Source organism: Ustilago hordei (assembly GCF_900519145.1).
Source record: "Ustilago hordei strain Uho2 genome assembly, contig: UHO2_contig_03, whole genome shotgun sequence".
NCBI classification, from domain to species: domain Eukaryota; kingdom Fungi; phylum Basidiomycota; class Ustilaginomycetes; order Ustilaginales; family Ustilaginaceae; genus Ustilago; species Ustilago hordei.
The window spans coordinates 62,476-79,777 of record NW_024545288.1 but is presented as its reverse complement, the minus strand read 5'-3'; the positions used below and the strand labels follow the sequence as shown (position 1 = coordinate 79,777).

Below are 17,302 nucleotides of genomic sequence, written 5' to 3'. Positions count from 1 at the left end.
GAAACCCAGGTCGGTCTGTCAAGATGCTCGGTGACTATCAAACTGTGTGACAGCTATTGTCTTGGTATTGGTCTTGACAAGCTACGTCACTTGGTGACTATCAAGTTGCATGATGACAGCAGGTGGCATTCATTGTATATACTATCATAGGTTTTGGCTGACCTCTGTGGACACTCCATTCAGGGGTAGCTTGGCACAATCAATATCAATGCATAGGTTATGATGACACCAAGGTCTGGTGTGAGTGTTGATGATGATGAGGTTGATGGTGTGGTGATAAGGTTGGTGGCATTAACACGAGTGTCCAGTGTGTTGACTGATGCTTGAGGTGATCCCCAGACCACAGTGGACTACTGCCTTCAGTTCTAACTTGATCCAGACCACTAACCTGCTATGGGTGCCTTTGGACATCAGGTAGTGGTGATACAACACATGCACTACGATGAGGAGCAACCTTGATAGATTGCTGCTATGCTGACTGAAACTAATATATACTTATGCTGAAGTGATAACTAGTTATGATGACGTGTAGAGTGGATGAGGATCCACTTGACCTTTGATGATGAGAAAGCATGGTTATATACCTCTTCACAGCATTGCCAGCGATGCTGCTCCTGCTCTCTCTCCAGAGAGTACCTTCTTCATCGAGTACTGTTCAGGAGGCCTCTCCTGCTTGCTTGGCACCCCTGTGCCTCTTGAGCTGTGTCGACTCCTTCGACACTGCTCCTCCTCCTTGCTATCCTGCTGCTTGTTTGGCACCCCTGTGCCTCCTGAGTGGTGTCGACTCCTTCGACACTGCTCCTCTTCCTCAGGACCTGCCTGCTAGTGTCCTATACACTGCTCCTTCTCCTTTGACCGGTGACAGTTCCTTTGACTCTTGTCTCTCAAGCCCCTGAGTGGTAACCATCTGAGCTTGGTCCTCTTCGTGGCTGTGCCTGCTCCTTGAGCTTGGTCCTCCTCATGGCTGTGCCTGGCCCTCCTTGCATGTGGCTCATGTCCTCCTTTGCATGTGAGTCTGTAGGAGTCCATGGTCTCCGTGGAGACTGCACTACAACCATGCTCTCTACTGGTATCGACTAGATCTTCAATACCTGTGCTCCTTCCATATGAACCAGTGACCCTCCTGCTTCTTGAGCATCCAGGCCCATGACACTACCCCCCTCTTAAGAGCCGAGCTCCATTGAGGCATGCTCTGGTCTGGTTCATGCTGACTCCTCCTCCTCCTCCTCGACAACATCGCCAACATCATCCTTCCTCCTTCTCTCAACGTCATCCTCCTTCCTCCTTCTCTCTCTATTCCTCCTGCTCTCTCCTCCTTTCTCTACTTTGTCTACTCGCTTGTCCCCCCTCCGACACCTCATACTCCTGGATGAGGTCGGGGCAGTTGAGGTTCTCTACTGGTTCCCATGAAGCAGCTTCTTCTGAGTACCCTCTCCACAACACTTTGTACTCTGTAGTCCCATTGTGTGAATGCTTTTCGATGAGTGCTTTGACTTCGAAGTCGAGGTCCTCATCTGGAAGTGATGGTATGGTGGGCTGTTCAGCACGTTGAGGGAGAGAACTTGTTCTTGCTGGCTCGAGCATGGAGACATGGAACACATCATGCACCCTAAGGTTTGCTGGCAATGTGATTCGATAAGCTCAGCGTCCTACCCATTCCTGAACTGGGTAGGGTCCTGCAAACCGGGTATCTAACTTGGGTGTGGGTCTCCTTGTCTTCCAGTTTCAACAATTGATATAGACCATATCACCCACCTTAAACTCGATGTCCTTGTGCTTCCTGTTATACTGGTCTACTGATCTACATTGTGCCTCTCTGATCTGCTCCTGGAGGTACTTGCAACGCTCCTTTCCATCCATGAGGTACTCGAAGTGACCTGGATCATTGACTCCTAGTTGTTGAGGGATGTCAGGATGAGCTTTGGGGTTCCATCCATAGCATGCAAAGAATGGTGAGACACCAATGCTGTTGTGGACCATGTTGTTGTATACAAAGGCTGCAGTGTCCAGCAGGTCGGCCCAGTCATTCTGCTCATAGTTGCAGTACATCCTTAGGTACTGCTCGATGACCTGATTGACCCTCTCTGTCTGACCATCAGTTTGAGGATGGTAGGCCATGCTAAGTGAGTGCTTCACACCCATTTGTTCTGCAAATGCCTTCCATGCTCCTGATATAAACTGCCTGCCTCGGTCCAAGACCATGTGATCTGGGTATCCAAAAAGTCTAACCATGTGTCCATATAACAACACTGCAGTCTGTTTGGCCATGACTGTCTTATGGGTTGGAGCTAGTATGGCAAACTTGGTCAGCCTGTCGACAATGACAAGGATGGAGTCATACTTTTTCGATGGTGGTAGTCCTTCGATGAAGTCGAGGGATATGGAGCCCCAGGGCCTGTCTGGTGTTGCTAGTGGCTGTAGCAAACCATATGGACGATGATGAGGAGCTTTGTACCTAGCACATACAGGACAACTTGCTACATAGTCTGCAATCCAAGCTGTCATGTTTGGCCACCAGTAATGTCATTGAGCTGCCTTGATGGTAGCATCTCTTCCTATGTGTCCAGCAGTAATACCATCATGGCATTGGGTCATCACCATGAATCGCAGATGCTCTACAGAGAGAGACTGTCCATCTACCTCTTTGGCACTCCTTGAGTGTCGGTTGTTGGTCCTCCCTGGCATGATCACTTTGGGGATAACCAACCTTCCTCCACTGTACCATAGGTCGTCCTTGACCTTGAAGGGCTTCTTCCTATGTATCTCCTGTAGCTCTTGGTCTAAGGGCTGGAAGATTTTGACCAGGTCTCTGAGACCTTTTGATGCTATGGACTCCATCGAGAGCATAGGGGCCACTAGGGTCGAGTCATGGTCTGCTGTCTCCCTGAACACTCGAGGAGGCAGTAGTTGCCTCACATTGTGATCCTGCTCTTCACCAGCTGGTTGCATGTCTGTCCTTCTGGTGAGAGCATTGGGTTCACCACCTTTGTCTCCTGGTTGATACTGCAATATGAAGTCAAAGTCTGCTAGTAGTATGGCCCATCGAGCCTGTTGACCTGTGATGCATCTCTGTGACTTGAAGTACTTGAGGGCTTCATGGTCAGTAAGGATGACCAGTTGGCTTGGTAGTCCAGCTAGCATGTGTTGCCACTGAGTAAGGCAGGCGACCACAGCTAGGAGCTCCTTGTCATGGATTTCATAGTTCTTCTCGGCAGAAGACATCTTCCTAGAGTAGAAAGCCACTGGATGCCATCATCCTTCATGCTCCTGCTTGAGTACTCCTGCTATAGCAAAGTCACTTGCATCAGTCTCCAACCTTGTTGGAAGGTGGTAGTCGAAGTGCTGAAGCACTCCTGCTGATGTGAAGGCCTGGATGAGCTTGTGGAAGGCCTGTTGGGCCTCCTCTGGTAGCTCGAACTTCTTGAACCATTCTATAGGCTTTACCAGTGCTGTCAAGGGCTTGGCTATGCGAGCAAAGTGGGCTATGAACCTTCGATAGAAGTTGGCAAAACCCAGGAACCTCTGGATGTCATGGATTGACTCTGGCATTGGCCATTCCTTGACAGTGTGCACCTTTTCTGGGTCCATCTCTATGCCCATTGGCTTGATGATGTACCCCAGGAACTCGATTGTCTTGGTGTGGAACTCACACTTCGACAGCTTAGCAAAGAGCCTGTTGCTCCTTAAGTGAGTGAGGACCTCAGTGACATGCTTCACATGTGCTTCTTCAGTGTCACTGAAGATCAGGAAGTCGTCTAGGTATACTACCACATATATCCCAATGATGTCTCGGAAGATGTCATTGATGAATGACTGGAAGTGAGCTGGAGCATTGGCTAGGCCAAAGGGCATCACTAGGTACTCATAGAGTCCCAACTGAGTGCCAAAAGCTGTCTTCCATTCATCTCCTTTAGCAATCCAGATGAGGTTGTATGCTGCTCTAAGGTCTAGCTTGGTATAGATCCTTGCCTTCCTGAGTAAGAACAGCTGCTCCTCAATGAGGGGCAATGGTGCCCTGTTCTTGACAGTGATCTCGTTGAGACCTCTGTAGTCCACACAGAGTCTGAGACCTCCATCCTTCTTTGGTACGAAGAGCACTGGTGATCGTGCCGGGCTCTTCGATGGTCTTATGAACCCCTTCTCGAGGTTCTCATCCAAGTATCTCCTCAACTCGGACATCTCCTTGGGTCCCTTAAGGTATAGGGGCCCTTGAGGTGGCTTACCTCCTTCTATCAACTCGAGGTGGAGATCATGCTCAGTATGATGGGGCAGCTTGTCTGCTTCCACCTCATCAAACACATCTTGCAGGTGTTGGTATGGCTTTGGTATGTCTGCAGCTGTCACCACCTTGTCTACCTCCACCTCCATCTCGACTCCTTTGTCTGCGCCTGTAGGTACAAAACCAAAGGCCAGGAGTGATGATGGTGGCTCCTCCAACAGCATGAACCCTATGGGTCCATCTTCTAGAGCTGCTCGTAGTATGCGCTCTGCTGAGACAAACTCGTTACCATGAAGGGTTGGTCTCCTCATGGTTAGGTCCCCTGCTCTTGCTGCTTCAGGGGGTCTCCTTGGGGGTTGGTCCTGCTCCTGAGTCTTGAACTCCAGCTGGCCCATATCCCATTGTATGGTGGGTTTGAGCCTCTGTAGCTCAGTGAACCCCAGGATGAGGTCATAGTCAGCAGTGTCAGCCACTGAAGCTTCGACCACACCCAGATTGTGTGTACCAATAGATACCTGCATGCTCGCAGAACTATTGATGGAGAGTTGGTGTCCGGTGACACCATGGATCGATCTTGTTTTTATGGGTTTTGTGGGTATTTGGTACTTGCTAATGAAAGAATCTGAGACTATGGACAAACCAGCACTGGTATCAGCTAGTATCCGAGCAGGATGGTCTTGAACCATTCCAGAGAGCTCCAGTACTGCTTTGCCTCCACTGGTAGAGAAACATACTTGACAATCTTGATATATACAGAGTGATGGTGAGGAGGTTTGTAGAGCAATGCATGCCATCAGTGCATCACCCCACTGACATTTCCCTTGTTGTCACCATCATTGTGCTCCTCCTCCTCATGGTTGGGGTCCATGGATTGCTGGTATGAGCTGAGGTCCATGGCCTCAGGGTCACCCATCTTGGTGCTGCCTGTGTGGCCATCTCCTGAGTTGGTGGCTTCTTCGAAGGGGTCTGCTGTGGTGACCATGACCTTTGGACCCATGGGTCGAGAGCTAAGAGGGTCTACCCTCCTGCTGGGGCAGTCTCTGGCCCAATGGCCGATACCCTTGCATACATGACAGGTGTTGATACCTGATGGAGCAGGGCTTCCTTGCTTCGAGATCTGGGTGGGTTGATGAGGAAGGGGTCGATTAGTTGGTCGATTTAGCGTAGTTGCTTGTGTAGTTGCTTGTGCTGGTGATCGAGCTGGATAAGGTTGAGTGGGTTGATGTATGGGGATTGAACTTTGATTTGGCCAAGACCCAGTTCTTAGTGGAGGTGACATGGCATTTGGGAGTGAGTGTCTAGCCAAGGACTGCTGTAGTAGCATCCTCTGTCGATCGATCTCCTCAACCTCTCAATACCACTCCCATCTCTTTCCAGGTGGGTTCCTCTCGAACTTCTCCTGTATGCTGTGAGTGAGACTTCCTCTGAAGAGATCGATCACTAGCTCATTGTCATCTAGGTTGACCTGTCCCTCCAAGTCTCTGAACTGCTCTACATGACATGTGGCAGCACCAGGAGCATCACTTGTGAGTCTGAGAGCCAACAGCTTGTTGTATGCCTCCATCCTAGCATTGCATGGGTTGAACTGCTCTGACAGTCGCTCTGTGAAGTAGTGCCAATCATTGAACAACCTTCCTTCTCTAGCTCTATCAATACGGAGCTTGGAGGTCCACCACTCTCTTGCTGTCCCTTCCAGTTGAGCACCCATGTGATTGATCATCCTAGACTGCTCATACACCTGGTTGAACTTAAACCATGCTTCAGCTTCTAGAATGAAGATCTCCACATCTCAGGGATTGAACTTTGGAAAGGGGGTGGCAATGGGCTTTGACTGGTTAAGCTCTGCCATGATGCTAGAGTCCTCCTCCTGATCAAGAGTGTAGTGTTCTGTCCTGCTCTTGTTGTATGGATCCACCCTGGACTTGACATATCTTGGCCCCATGGGTGAAGCATACTTCTTGTAGTTGACATCATCCTGCTCATCCAGGTTGAATGAGACTGATTGTCTTGGTCATGGAGCTGGAGTAGGAGTATGTGGGTCTCCTATCAAAGACTCATCTCCTCCTCCTGCTTGGTCTTCTGAGTGAGAGAGGTCCATCGTCTCCTCCCTACTCAGCTGAGCTCATTGCAACCGTTCCTCTCATTGTCCCTGCCTTGTAAGCTCTAACTGTGCTTCCAATAGAGTGAGTAGTCTATCAAGCTTATTGTTGAGGTCTGGGTCCATCATGGTGATTGTGAGGAGCTGCTTGAACAATCCACTCTAATGTCAGGGGTCTCACACCTGAAACCCAGGTCAGTCTGTCAAGATGCTCAGTGACTATCAAACTGTGCGACAGCTATTGTCTCGGTATCAGTCTTGATGAGCTAGTCCTTCGGCGACTATCAAGTTGCACAATGACAGTGGGTGGCATTTGTTGTATATACTATCATAGGTTTTGGCTGACCTCTGTGGACACTCCATTCAGGGGTAGCTTGGCACGATCAATATCAATGCATAGGTTATGATGACACCAAGGTCTGGTGTGAGTGTTGATGATGATGAGGTTGATGGTGTGGTGATAAGGTTGGTGGCATTAACACGAGTGTCCAGTGTGTTGACTGATGCTTGAGGTGATCCCCAGACCGCAGTGGACTACTGCCTTCGGTTCTAACTTGATCCAGACCGCTAACCTGCTATGGGCGCCTTTGGACATCAGGTAGTGGTGATACAACACATGCACTATGATGAGGAGCAACCTTGATAGATTGCTGCTATGCTGACTGAAACTAATATATACTTATGCTGAAGTGATAACTAGTTATGATGATGTGTAGAGTGGATGAGGATCCACTCGACCTTTGATGATGAGAAAGCATGGTTATATACCTCTTCACAGCATTGCCAGCGATGCTGCTCCTGCTCTCTCTCCAGAGAGTACCTTCTTCATCGAGTACTGTTCAGGAGGCCTCTCCTGCTTGCTTGGCACCCCTGTGCCTCTTGAGCTGTGTCGACTCCTTCGACACTGCTCCTCCTCCTTGCTATCCTGCTGCTTGTTTGGCACCCCTGTGCCTCCTGAGTGGTGTCGACTCCTTCGACACTGCTCCTCCTCCTCATGACCTGGTGTCGACTCCTTCGACACTGCTCCTCCTCCTCATGACCTGGTGTCGACTCCTTCGACACTGCTCCTCCTCCTCAGGACCTGCTTGCCAGTGTCCTATACACTGCTCCTTCTCCTTTGACCAGTGACAGTTCCTTTGACTCTTGTCTCTCGAGCCCCTGAGTGGTAACCATCTGCATGCTCTTTGAGCTTGGTCCCCTTCGTGGCTGTGCCTGCTCCTTGAGCTTGGTCCTCCTCGTGGCTGTGCCTGGCCTTCCTCGCATATGGCTCAGTGCTCCTTTGCATGTGAGTCCGTAGGAGTCCATGGTCTCCATGGAGACTGCACTACGACCATGCTCTCTACTGGTATCGACTAGATCTTCGATACCTGTGCTCCTTCTGTATGAACCAGTGACCCTTCCTGCTTCTTGAGCATCCAGGCCCATGACACATGGCTACACCACCATCCGATTGTCAGCAAACACCTCCGCCCACATGCCCTTCATGGAACCTACTTGGGGTTCTCCAACACCCTGCATGCTATAAAAGGCCATTGGGTATGGCTCCCCAACCTTGACCACATCGTTGTTGCAAAGGACATTCGCTTCTCCAAACTTGAACAACTGGAAATGAATGCTGCTCCCTCGCACACACCTGTGCTCACTGGTAATGGAATGCTCCTTCATTCCTACACCTGGCTCCTGCCAAATGACAAGTCCAAAGCATTGGAGCTTGATGACACCACCACCCCTTCCCTACTACCCTACTCTCATCAGCACAGTTTATCCTTACAGTCGGATTCACTGGACCTCTCCAGCTACAATCGCAAATGGGACCACATGTTGGCAGAGATTGAAGCCACTGGTGAGATTGTGGTGGACTTAGATGTGATTGCTGCTGACCTAGAGGCAGAACTGGATGCAGTGTCATCCGAGGAGGGGAACACATCGCACAACATGACACAAGCTGCCGACCCAGAAAGCATGTCCCTGCTTGACACACCTCACAGTGACACAGTGGCAAACATGTATGATGACATCTCTGTACTCGAGTTAGCTCGCACAGGATCATCAGACCAGTTGGACTTGCCAGGTTACACAGCCTTTGCAGCGACGTGCTCAGAGACCATGGCACTTACAATTGGAAGTCACCATCTCGAACATATGGCATTCATGGCCACAGTTATGAATGGTACAGTGCTTGTCGCCAGTGGTCAACAACTGCACAGTGCCAATGGGATCCTACTCGAACCCCTCTCACTCAGTGAAGCCAAATCCCATGACAATTGGGATAAATGGCAAGAGGTGATGAAAAGTGAAATGAACAGCATGAGTAAGATGGATGTCTTTGAGCTCATCAACATTCCAGCTGATGGTAAGCTCATCAGCATCTGGTGGGTATACAAACTCAAACTTGATGCACAATGATGGGCCACAAGATACAAAGCCCATCTAGTGGCACAGGGATATGTTCAACAACAAGGTCTGGACTACAACCAGACCTTCAGCCCTGTCATGCATTTGCAGACCATCTGCATGTTATTCGCCCTTGCATGAAGATATGGAATGTATGTCAATCAGCTGGATGTCAGCACCATGTTCTTGAATGGAAAGATCAACAAGGATGTACATGTTCAGATACCACCAATGTTTGAGACTGAGGAAACTGAAGGGAAATGTTATAAGCTAAAGAAGGCACTCTATGGCCTCAAACAGGCAGCATGCCTATGGCATGCAGCACTTGATGAACAGTTGCAAGCTTTCAGATTCAAGCAGTGCCAAACAGAACCATGCATATACATGCATGGCTGCAATGACATGATGGTACTCCTGGCAGTGTATGTGGACAACCTACTTGTCATTGGGGCAACAACTTCATGAGTCCAATCAGTGAGGCAACAACTCTCAACAGCCTTCAGCATCACTGATCAAGGCAGTGTCTCACACATCATTGGTCTGAGCATACACTATGAATGTGAAGTGTGTACCCTCTCTATTGACCAGAGGGGGTACATTGAAGGCATCCTAACAAAGTTTGGAATGGACAAGGCCTGGACAGCTTCAATGCTGGCAACCGAAGCAATAAACTCACTCAAGCCATGAGAGGGGGATTCTGCAAGTGCTGAGGAAGTGCAACATTATGCTTCACTCATGGGGTCACTCTTATGGATTGCTCAAGGAAGCAGACCAGACATTGCCTTTGCTGTAGGCAGATGTGCTTGGTTTGTTGCAAACCCATCTGGGGAACACCTTGCAGCTGCCAAACACATCCTGAGGTACTTGAAGGGAACCATAAGGATAGGCCTCACAGCAAAAGCCCCAGTTGGTGAACAGATACTCATAGGGTGGGCTGACAGCAACTGGGCCAGCTCACACAACAGTAGAAGATTGACCTCCAGATACATGTTCACTATTGATGGATTCATATGTAGCTGGTCTTCATGACTTCAACCAACTGTGGCAAACAGTTCCATGGAAGCAGAATACATGGCATTAGCAGCAGCAGCTAGGGAACTACTATGGGCATCAATGTTCTTGCACGAGCTGAGGCAACCCATGCTGAAGACAGCAGGGGTCCACATAAGTGCCAAGACATTGATTCTTCCCTGGGAAACTTGTCTTCAATTGAGATGTACTGATACTACACAGTGACTTGTCTGGTGTGTGCACCATCGCAAGTGACCCACAACATTTCAAAAGGATGAAGCATATTGACATTGCTCACTTCTTTCTGTGAGACGAGATTGTGAATGACCAGCTCATGATTGCCCCGGTTCGAAGTAGCAAGAACTTGGCCAATATATTGACTAAGCCTCTTGCAGCACCAATGCTCTCATACCTTTGTCAACTGTTTGGATTGATGGTGTTGGAAGAGCATAATGGATCGAGAGGGGGTGTTGAAGATTATGATCCAGTGACGACACTAAGGGGTGATGCAAAGTCAATGGGATCAGAGATTGGGGATAACCGATCTCATTAAGGATTGGGTACAACCAAGTCCCACTCATTGTCAGACTGGGTCATTGACTATAGAGTCTCCCACATCTAGCATGTGCTGCTCACATGTATATATATCTCACAGAGAGCACTAGGCTCTTGCCACATTGGTCCTAGTCAATTGAGTATATTTGTTCTGTCTATAAACTAGCAGCAACATCATACTTAGACTCTCCCCGATCACCAGTATTGGGACCGAAACGACTTAAGTTTCCAACAAAACTAGCCTCTCCTTAGATCTCCTCCTTCCTTCCTGCAATCCACTTAGTTACACCGTTACACCGCGCATATAGCCTGCGCATGTAACATCCTTTCACTGTCTTGCTTGGTTCGTCCTTGGTTTAGTACCACATCCATCCGCTTTAAGGCCTTCAAGTCTGGCTAGCATCTAGCCTGCTTGGGATTCACCGTTCCATCATGTGGTCTTCAGTATGCCCGCATATCGAGCTTCTTGATGACAACCAGATCGTTTTAACGGCAGCAGCTCATCTAGCTCAGTTCAGACTCGTCCCTAGTTGGCATACATTCATCGAATCACACGAATGCCTTTGCGAGTCGTATAAAAAGCAAGGCTCTTGGGATCGTTGCCTGCTCAAAAAGCTGGCCGATCACCTCACCCAAGAACAGGATGAGCTTCGGTATGCCATGAAAGCGCTCTTATATGTATGTAGAAATGGCAACATCGTTGGCTTGCTTGGCTCCACCTACAACGACCTCTTCTTGCGATTCCCCACTTTCAACAGCACCGAACATGCCTTTGCCGTGGTCCTCGTTCAGATTGCACAAACGAATCTCAAGCGCATGGAACCTCCAGAGGAGTTTGGTAGCTCCCGCCATCTCGCCCACGCATTTCATCGACCCTACCGTGGCGACGCACCCAATCGCTTCCTCACCTTTGTCTCTCGCGTCAAAGAGGACACTTCTGGAGGCTTTGGGCCCAAGCCTTGGTATTACGGCACCTCCATCGTTCAGTCGAGTGGCGCAGGCAAGACACGCATGGTGTACGAGTGTCAGAAACTCACCCCTCTCCTCTACGTCTCCTTTGGTAAGATGGGTGTCGAGGCAAACACCAGTGATGGCTATCCACTCGCAGACCAAAGTGTCCAAAGCTACTTTGAAAACACACATGGCGATTATCCCCAACAGTCTGACCTTCAGGTGGCCTGCTTCCTTGCTGCCTGGTTCACCACGCTTGCCCAAGCATTGAGACCTTGGCAGACCGACACCAAAAAGTATCAACATCTTTGCGATCTCAATCGATTTGAACCAGTCTCCCGTGGCGACGATCTGCCCGAGCCTCTTGACCGCTATCCCCGTAAGAACCACTTCAAGGATATATCCGATCTCGCAGCGAGCAAATTCGCAGCAGTTGCTAACACCGATCCCAACAACTGCTTCCTTCTCGAAGGCCCGTTTGTAAAAATTCTCACCAAGCCTCTTGTCGATCTCAACGAGCAGCTAACCGCCGTCTCGCGTCATCTGCGCTCGGCTCAAGAAGAAGCCGGAGTGCCAAGCCCTCCAGTGCTGGTAGTCTTTGACGAATGCATCGAGATGCTTGCCAAACAGTTCAACCGTGGCTGGCATCAGTTCGACTCCCTCCGCCGTGCTTGGAAGTTCTTTAGCCTGATCGAGGAACAAAACCACACTTTGTGTTTCTGGTTGGTGCTCATCAGCACCAGCATCGAGGCCATTTATGTCCCCGCTCATTTTGATCCATCGTCCCGTATGTTGTCCACGCTACCTATGCCTACCTTTGTCGGCGTCGGTGTCAATCTGCTCGCCGAGGAGCAATGTGCCCTCTCCTGCGCCTCGCAGGCGTCCTCGGTTGACCACCTCAGCTGATATGGACAGCCTCTCTGGCCCTCACTTGAGCCGAGTCACTTCTGGGACAACATCCTTGTCCTCCTTCAAGGCCGCAAGGCTTTCTTCGTGAACAATAGGGTGCAGTGCTTCAGCATCATGGCCTCGCGGCTTGGCCTTGGCCTTGCCCCAGTGCATGAAAAGGGTAGCCTGCTCTTTGACGAGCTGAAGGGTGTAATGGAGAAGAGCGTGGACGAACACATGCATACGATGAGCCACATATCCAAACGTGGCACCATGTACATCCATTCTCCATCCGAACCTGTGCTGGCGATCGCTGCCTCGCTCATCATGCTCCCCACTGTCAGTAAAGACTTTTTCCAGGAGCTGGCAGATTGGCAGATGGCAGTCAACACATACGGCTCCATCTTGGAATACTTCAGAATGACTTGCATTGGAGACCTGGCAATTGCCCTGGCAATCACCGGACTCAAGGGGATGCATGGACAGCTAGCCTCGCGCATCGCCTTGATCACTGCCTGGGACGCAGCAAAGCGCAAAGAGCTCGACGCGCTCGAGCTACAGGAGATCTCGCAATACGCCACCGTGCTGACCCGCGCGGTGCCTCTGGAGACCATCCTTGCAGGGCTTGCCGATCTCGACGAGGCCAACGCTGACCAATTGCGCCAACGCCTTGAAAGAGTGCAGCAGCACCGCTTGTCCACCCGTCCGGCTGGAAGATCGGCAGCATCATCAACAATCGCGTGGACCAACTTTACGCATTTTGATGTCCTGCCCGATCATATCACCAAGATCTCTCCCGAATACCTGTGGTGCTGTTGGAAGCGTGGACTTGGACTGCAAATGGCACGCTCGCAGCATGGCATCGATGGCATCCTCCCCGTCTTTATGGGCAGCCTCGAGGAGCCCTTTGTAAGCCGCACTGGCACACAGGATGATGCCGCCACCAGCAGCATCGAGATGCACGCCGCACGCTACATGACCTACATTGCATGGGAGGCCAAGAATCACGACGAACCGCAGCCAGAAGCCAGATCGGGTAAGCCAGATGTAAAGTTCAAGCTCGCTGGACCATCAATCATGCATGCCTCGCACACACTGCCGGGTGAAGAGCCACTCACTGAAAGGGCTCTGATCTGCGTTCAGCTTGACCTGGGCTCTTCGACGCCATTTGTCAGCGAACCTCAAGGATTCCGCCCGCGAGTGGAGACGATCAATGGCACCGAATGCCCTCGACTCTGCATCCGAGGTGTGACCAACAAGCACGCCTATCCTTGCCTTGACGTTTTGAAGATCCGAGCCGTCTTTCAGACGCTCTGGAACTGTATTCTCGCGGAATGCCCGTACGAGCTGCTCGATGAGGTGCCCAATTCGATTTGGAACGATCACATGCAGCCTGCGCTGCCCTCGATCTCGGCGGCTGGAGTGTCCAATCCACCAGCCGCAGCCACAGCAGCAGCAAAGGATGACAATGATGGCGCGGCTCAATGCAAAAGACAGCGTATGGATCTGGATTGACAAGTCTCATTGACAAGTCTCGTTGACGAGTATCGATCGGGTTGCCACTAGCCTGCTCTCGCTACTCTTGCACAGTATCACACCCCTTCACATGATAGTTGGAGCACATAGCACGCATTCACGCCTTTGCAAGGTTGGATCGTATATCGTATTTCATCTACCACACCAAAATATGTCAATATCATCCTCGTTAGTCGTCCAAGTAGAAACGTGAGGATGGAGAAACGTGAGGAGGGAGAAAGGTGGGCGGGGTTATCACTTGTCCTGTAAGGCAATCTCTTCTGTGTTCGTCTGGGTTTTGGACTGGCTCAACAGGGCAGGCTGTGGAATGGGTTGAGTGAAATGCGTTCTCAACTGATCATGTGCGAGCCTGTGAATTTCTCTGCCTACCGCCTTTGCGACACTCGCCAACGGACCAGCGAGGTTGAGTTTGCAAACGACATATCCACCTGCAACGAGGATCAATAAGAAGGTAAAGTAAACAGGACTGCTAATGACGGCGATAAACTCGTTCCAACCCAAAAAGACCATCAGACCGAACATCCAAAGGGGAATCTGGGCCATGCTAGGAACGGTGGATCGCTTGGCTTCGACGTAGAGTGCATCTGCTTCTTTGCGGAAGCGGGAGCTGATTTCGGCTTTGCGAGCCTCGGAAAGGACAGTGAGCGTTGAAGGGAAATCAAAGTCTTCTTGCTCGTCCAGAGAGACAGACGCTGGGTGGCAGTCCGAGGTGCAGGCAAGGTCGATGGAGAGAAAAGAGTCTTGAGGGCTGATCTTGGAGTAGAGTGGGATAAGCGATAGGGTTTCATCTCGAGCTTTGCGGAAGGCGGAATCGATGTCGTCATCTGGCTTCCAAACTCTGGGCACACCAGCTTGATCATAGCGAAATCGATCTTCGAAGTTGTTCCTCAACTTGGCTGCAATCACTGAATCCGCCGTTTCTTCGTCCACCTTGGCTTTGAGACTGAGCCAAGTCTTCCTTCTTAAGACCACCAATGCATGTTGGTTCTCCTCTTCGGTGCAGTTGAAACTCTTTGCTTTCCTCAAATACGTCGCCTCCGCCTGCTCGAGCGTGGTGCGAAAGGCGGTGAGAACTCTATCCCACATATCCGGCTCTGGCTTGTTGAGAGCCATTTGGACAGGTTCAGCCATGTTTTTCTTGAATGTCCGCTCGATTTGAGCGACCATCTTCTTGGTCTCCTCGACACGCATCGTATCGCTGATCGATTGAATTTCGCTGTCCAGCTGGGCAAGCTCGTCATCAATAGTCCAATCGGTATCTGCGAGCAGAAGGGCTTGTGCAGCAGCGGAGAACTGGCTAAGAGCGGAGGATTTCTCGCTGGAAACCACCTGGCCGAAATCGTAGTCGGTCTCGTTTCGCATTCGTTCCAAGACGTTCTTTTTGAAGGATTGCAGCATGTGGCGATCAAGGTTCTTGAGCTGACCGAGGAAGAAGGGCGAAAGGCAACTATTGAGCTTGTCGAGCAAATCAAGACGTTTCCTCTTGTATACATCTTGGTGATACCTGCCTGCATCGCGATCGAACTCCCTGAGCGCAGTGGAACGATGGAGTGCCATATCAGGACCCAAGGTCTCCAAGATGGAACCTCGTTCGATGTGTTTTCGGAAATGCTTGATGCTGGCTGCAAAGGTGCCAAAGGCGGCGTTTGCAATCTCGTCGCATCGGAACTGGGCAAGCAACTCTTGCTGTGTGGGCAAATCGAGGTCCTTGTTGGTCATGACCTGTTCCCAGATGGACTCGAGATAGTGGGGCAAACCGTCGGCGGGGATTCGCTTGTGGTATTGCGTCTTGAAGACAAAGTTGGGGTCGTTTGGATCGACGAAGCGATTGCGCAGCACATCGACGGCTTTGTCGAATTCGGCAGGTTGCAAGATCTTGTGCGGTAGGGTGGTGAACATAAAGTCGAAAAAGTCGGAGATTTGCGAGTTGCCAAGGCCGTCAGGTTTGGAAAGCGAGAGCCAGATCTTGGTCAAATCGGCCATGACGGTGGCCGAAAGATTCTGCAAGGGTGTAACGCCGATATGATCACGAATGACAAAAAGCAACAAAGTCTTATCCTTGGCTCCTGGTGTTTTGGTTTTACTGGCTTGGAAGAGGGCAAGGTTGACCTCGAAAACAGTCTTGAGCAAAGCCATGTTGGCACCTTGATAGAGACCGACTTGATGCTCCCACAGGTTCACAATAAGCACCTCAACAGAGGCCATGGAGAAGAGAGCAGATTTGCGTTCGAAATCTTGATCTTCGCCACGTTCACGACCATCTGTACCTTCGACGTCCATGACGAGGAGGTTGATTTTACGAGCTTTGCACATCCAGATTCCCTTTGTGGTCTGCTGGCGGGCGGATTGAGACATGACGTCAAAGTTGGTTCCGAAGAGTTTGTTGAGTAGGGTGGATTTACCGGTGGATTGCGAACCGAGGACGGCACAGAGATCGTAACCAAAACCTGCATCTGCAAGACCCCAGTTTTGAAGACTGGGAGCGAATTGGGAGGAGTTGAACTTTTGCTCTTGGTCGATGAGTTGCATTCGGCCGCCAGTGTCGGCAGCTTTGGAATCAGAAGAGCTTGTTGGGGCGCTGGCTGCATGGGCGGGGGCTGAGGCTGCTGAAGGCGCTGATGGACTGGCAGCGGCAGTGGAGGGGGTGACATTGGAAGCAGCACCATTGGCAGCTGAGGTGGCCAAAGTGATGGGTTCCTCTTCGAATGCGTGTGACTGAGCGCTGAGCTCTTTCTCGTGCTGAGCAAGGAGCTGCTTTGCGTTATCCACGTTGATCTCCATGGTGAAGAGTCATTACAGTTCCGATGATGTTGTGGCGAGTGGGTTGCCAGGGTGGTTCCAGGGAGATGATGCGTGATCGCAAAGCTTGTTCCGGATGTGGTCCTTGATGGACGAGGTAAGGAGGAAGAGGATAAGGAGGAAGAGGTTGAGGAGGAAGAGGATGAGGAGGAAGAGGATGAGGAGGAAGAGGATGAGGATGAGGAGGAAGAGGAGGAGGAGGAGGAGGAAGAGGATGAGGAGGAGGATGGAAAGTGTTTGTTCCTTGCGGACACGTCTCTGTCACTCTCGTACGGATCAAAGAAACTGGGGAATGGGGATTTTCCAGGAATGTTAGACCGTGCGAAACTTGCGCGCTTCCTCTGCCGGGAATTTGTTTGTATTTCCGGATAAAGATTTGTATCCAGAGCTGAGAGGAGACTAGAAAATGCAAAACAGCGATCGAAGCTGTGCCGTTTCTCGTGCGAATGGACTCCAATTGAAGATAACAATTAATACGCGGCGTTATCGGGGTCACGATCAGACTCCCTTTAACAACAGTCATATGTTCTATGTAATGCTTAGTTTTTCATAGTGCAAACCTAAATGACAAACATGTATATATACTCCATTCACCACTCTAGTCCTATCTGAGGTGGGACATGTCACTTCATTCATACTCCTATGTTGCTATGATACTGAGTGCCACTGAGCTGTTGCCATGACAACAATCATATATCTCATTGTGCTTCTCACTTAAGTAAGCCTCCTGTGCCTTGGTGTCTCAGCTGTGACACATGCATCTTGCTTGAGTTGCTGATGCATCTTCAACTCCCCCCTTTGGCAGGATCTCCAGCCCTATCATCCTAGCCAATCGTGAGGTGTTAAGACCC

The 17,302-nt window shown here is 50.4% G+C and overlaps 5 protein-coding genes across 5 annotated transcripts; 3 read left to right on the top strand and 2 right to left on the bottom strand.

Annotated features, from left to right (window-relative positions):
* Positions 1-1,394: 1,394 nt before the first annotated feature.
* On the bottom strand, positions 1,395-4,530 carry UHO2_01643 (uncharacterized protein; the record flags this gene model as incomplete). The annotated part of the gene is made up of 4 exons (XM_041559080.1): positions 1,395-1,619; positions 1,756-2,395; positions 2,708-3,226; positions 3,317-4,530. The coding sequence occupies 4 exons, from the start codon at positions 4,528-4,530 to the stop codon at positions 1,395-1,397; spliced, it is 2,598 nt and encodes an 865-aa protein (XP_041415014.1).
* Positions 4,531-7,925: 3,395 nt separating this feature from the next.
* On the top strand, positions 7,926-8,723 carry UHO2_01642 (uncharacterized protein; the record flags this gene model as incomplete). The annotated part of the gene is made up of 1 exon (XM_041559079.1): positions 7,926-8,723. The coding sequence occupies one exon, from the start codon at positions 7,926-7,928 to the stop codon at positions 8,721-8,723; it is 798 nt and encodes a 265-aa protein (XP_041415013.1).
* Positions 8,724-10,709: 1,986 nt separating this feature from the next.
* UHO2_01641 (uncharacterized protein) lies at positions 10,710-12,134 on the top strand (the record flags this gene model as incomplete). The annotated part of the gene is made up of 1 exon (XM_041559078.1): positions 10,710-12,134. The coding sequence occupies one exon, from the start codon at positions 10,710-10,712 to the stop codon at positions 12,132-12,134; it is 1,425 nt and encodes a 474-aa protein (XP_041415012.1).
* Positions 12,135-12,251: 117 nt separating this feature from the next.
* UHO2_01640 (uncharacterized protein) lies at positions 12,252-13,631 on the top strand (the record flags this gene model as incomplete). Its single annotated transcript, XM_041559077.1, has 1 exon — positions 12,252-13,631. One exon carries the CDS (start codon positions 12,252-12,254, stop codon positions 13,629-13,631), a length of 1,380 nt encoding a protein of 459 aa, XP_041415011.1.
* A 255-nt stretch (positions 13,632-13,886) lies between these two features.
* UHO2_01639 (uncharacterized protein) lies at positions 13,887-16,433 on the bottom strand (the record flags this gene model as incomplete). Its single annotated transcript, XM_041559076.1, has 1 exon — positions 13,887-16,433. One exon carries the CDS (start codon positions 16,431-16,433, stop codon positions 13,887-13,889), a length of 2,547 nt encoding a protein of 848 aa, XP_041415010.1.
* Between the last annotated feature and the right edge of the window lie 869 nt (positions 16,434-17,302).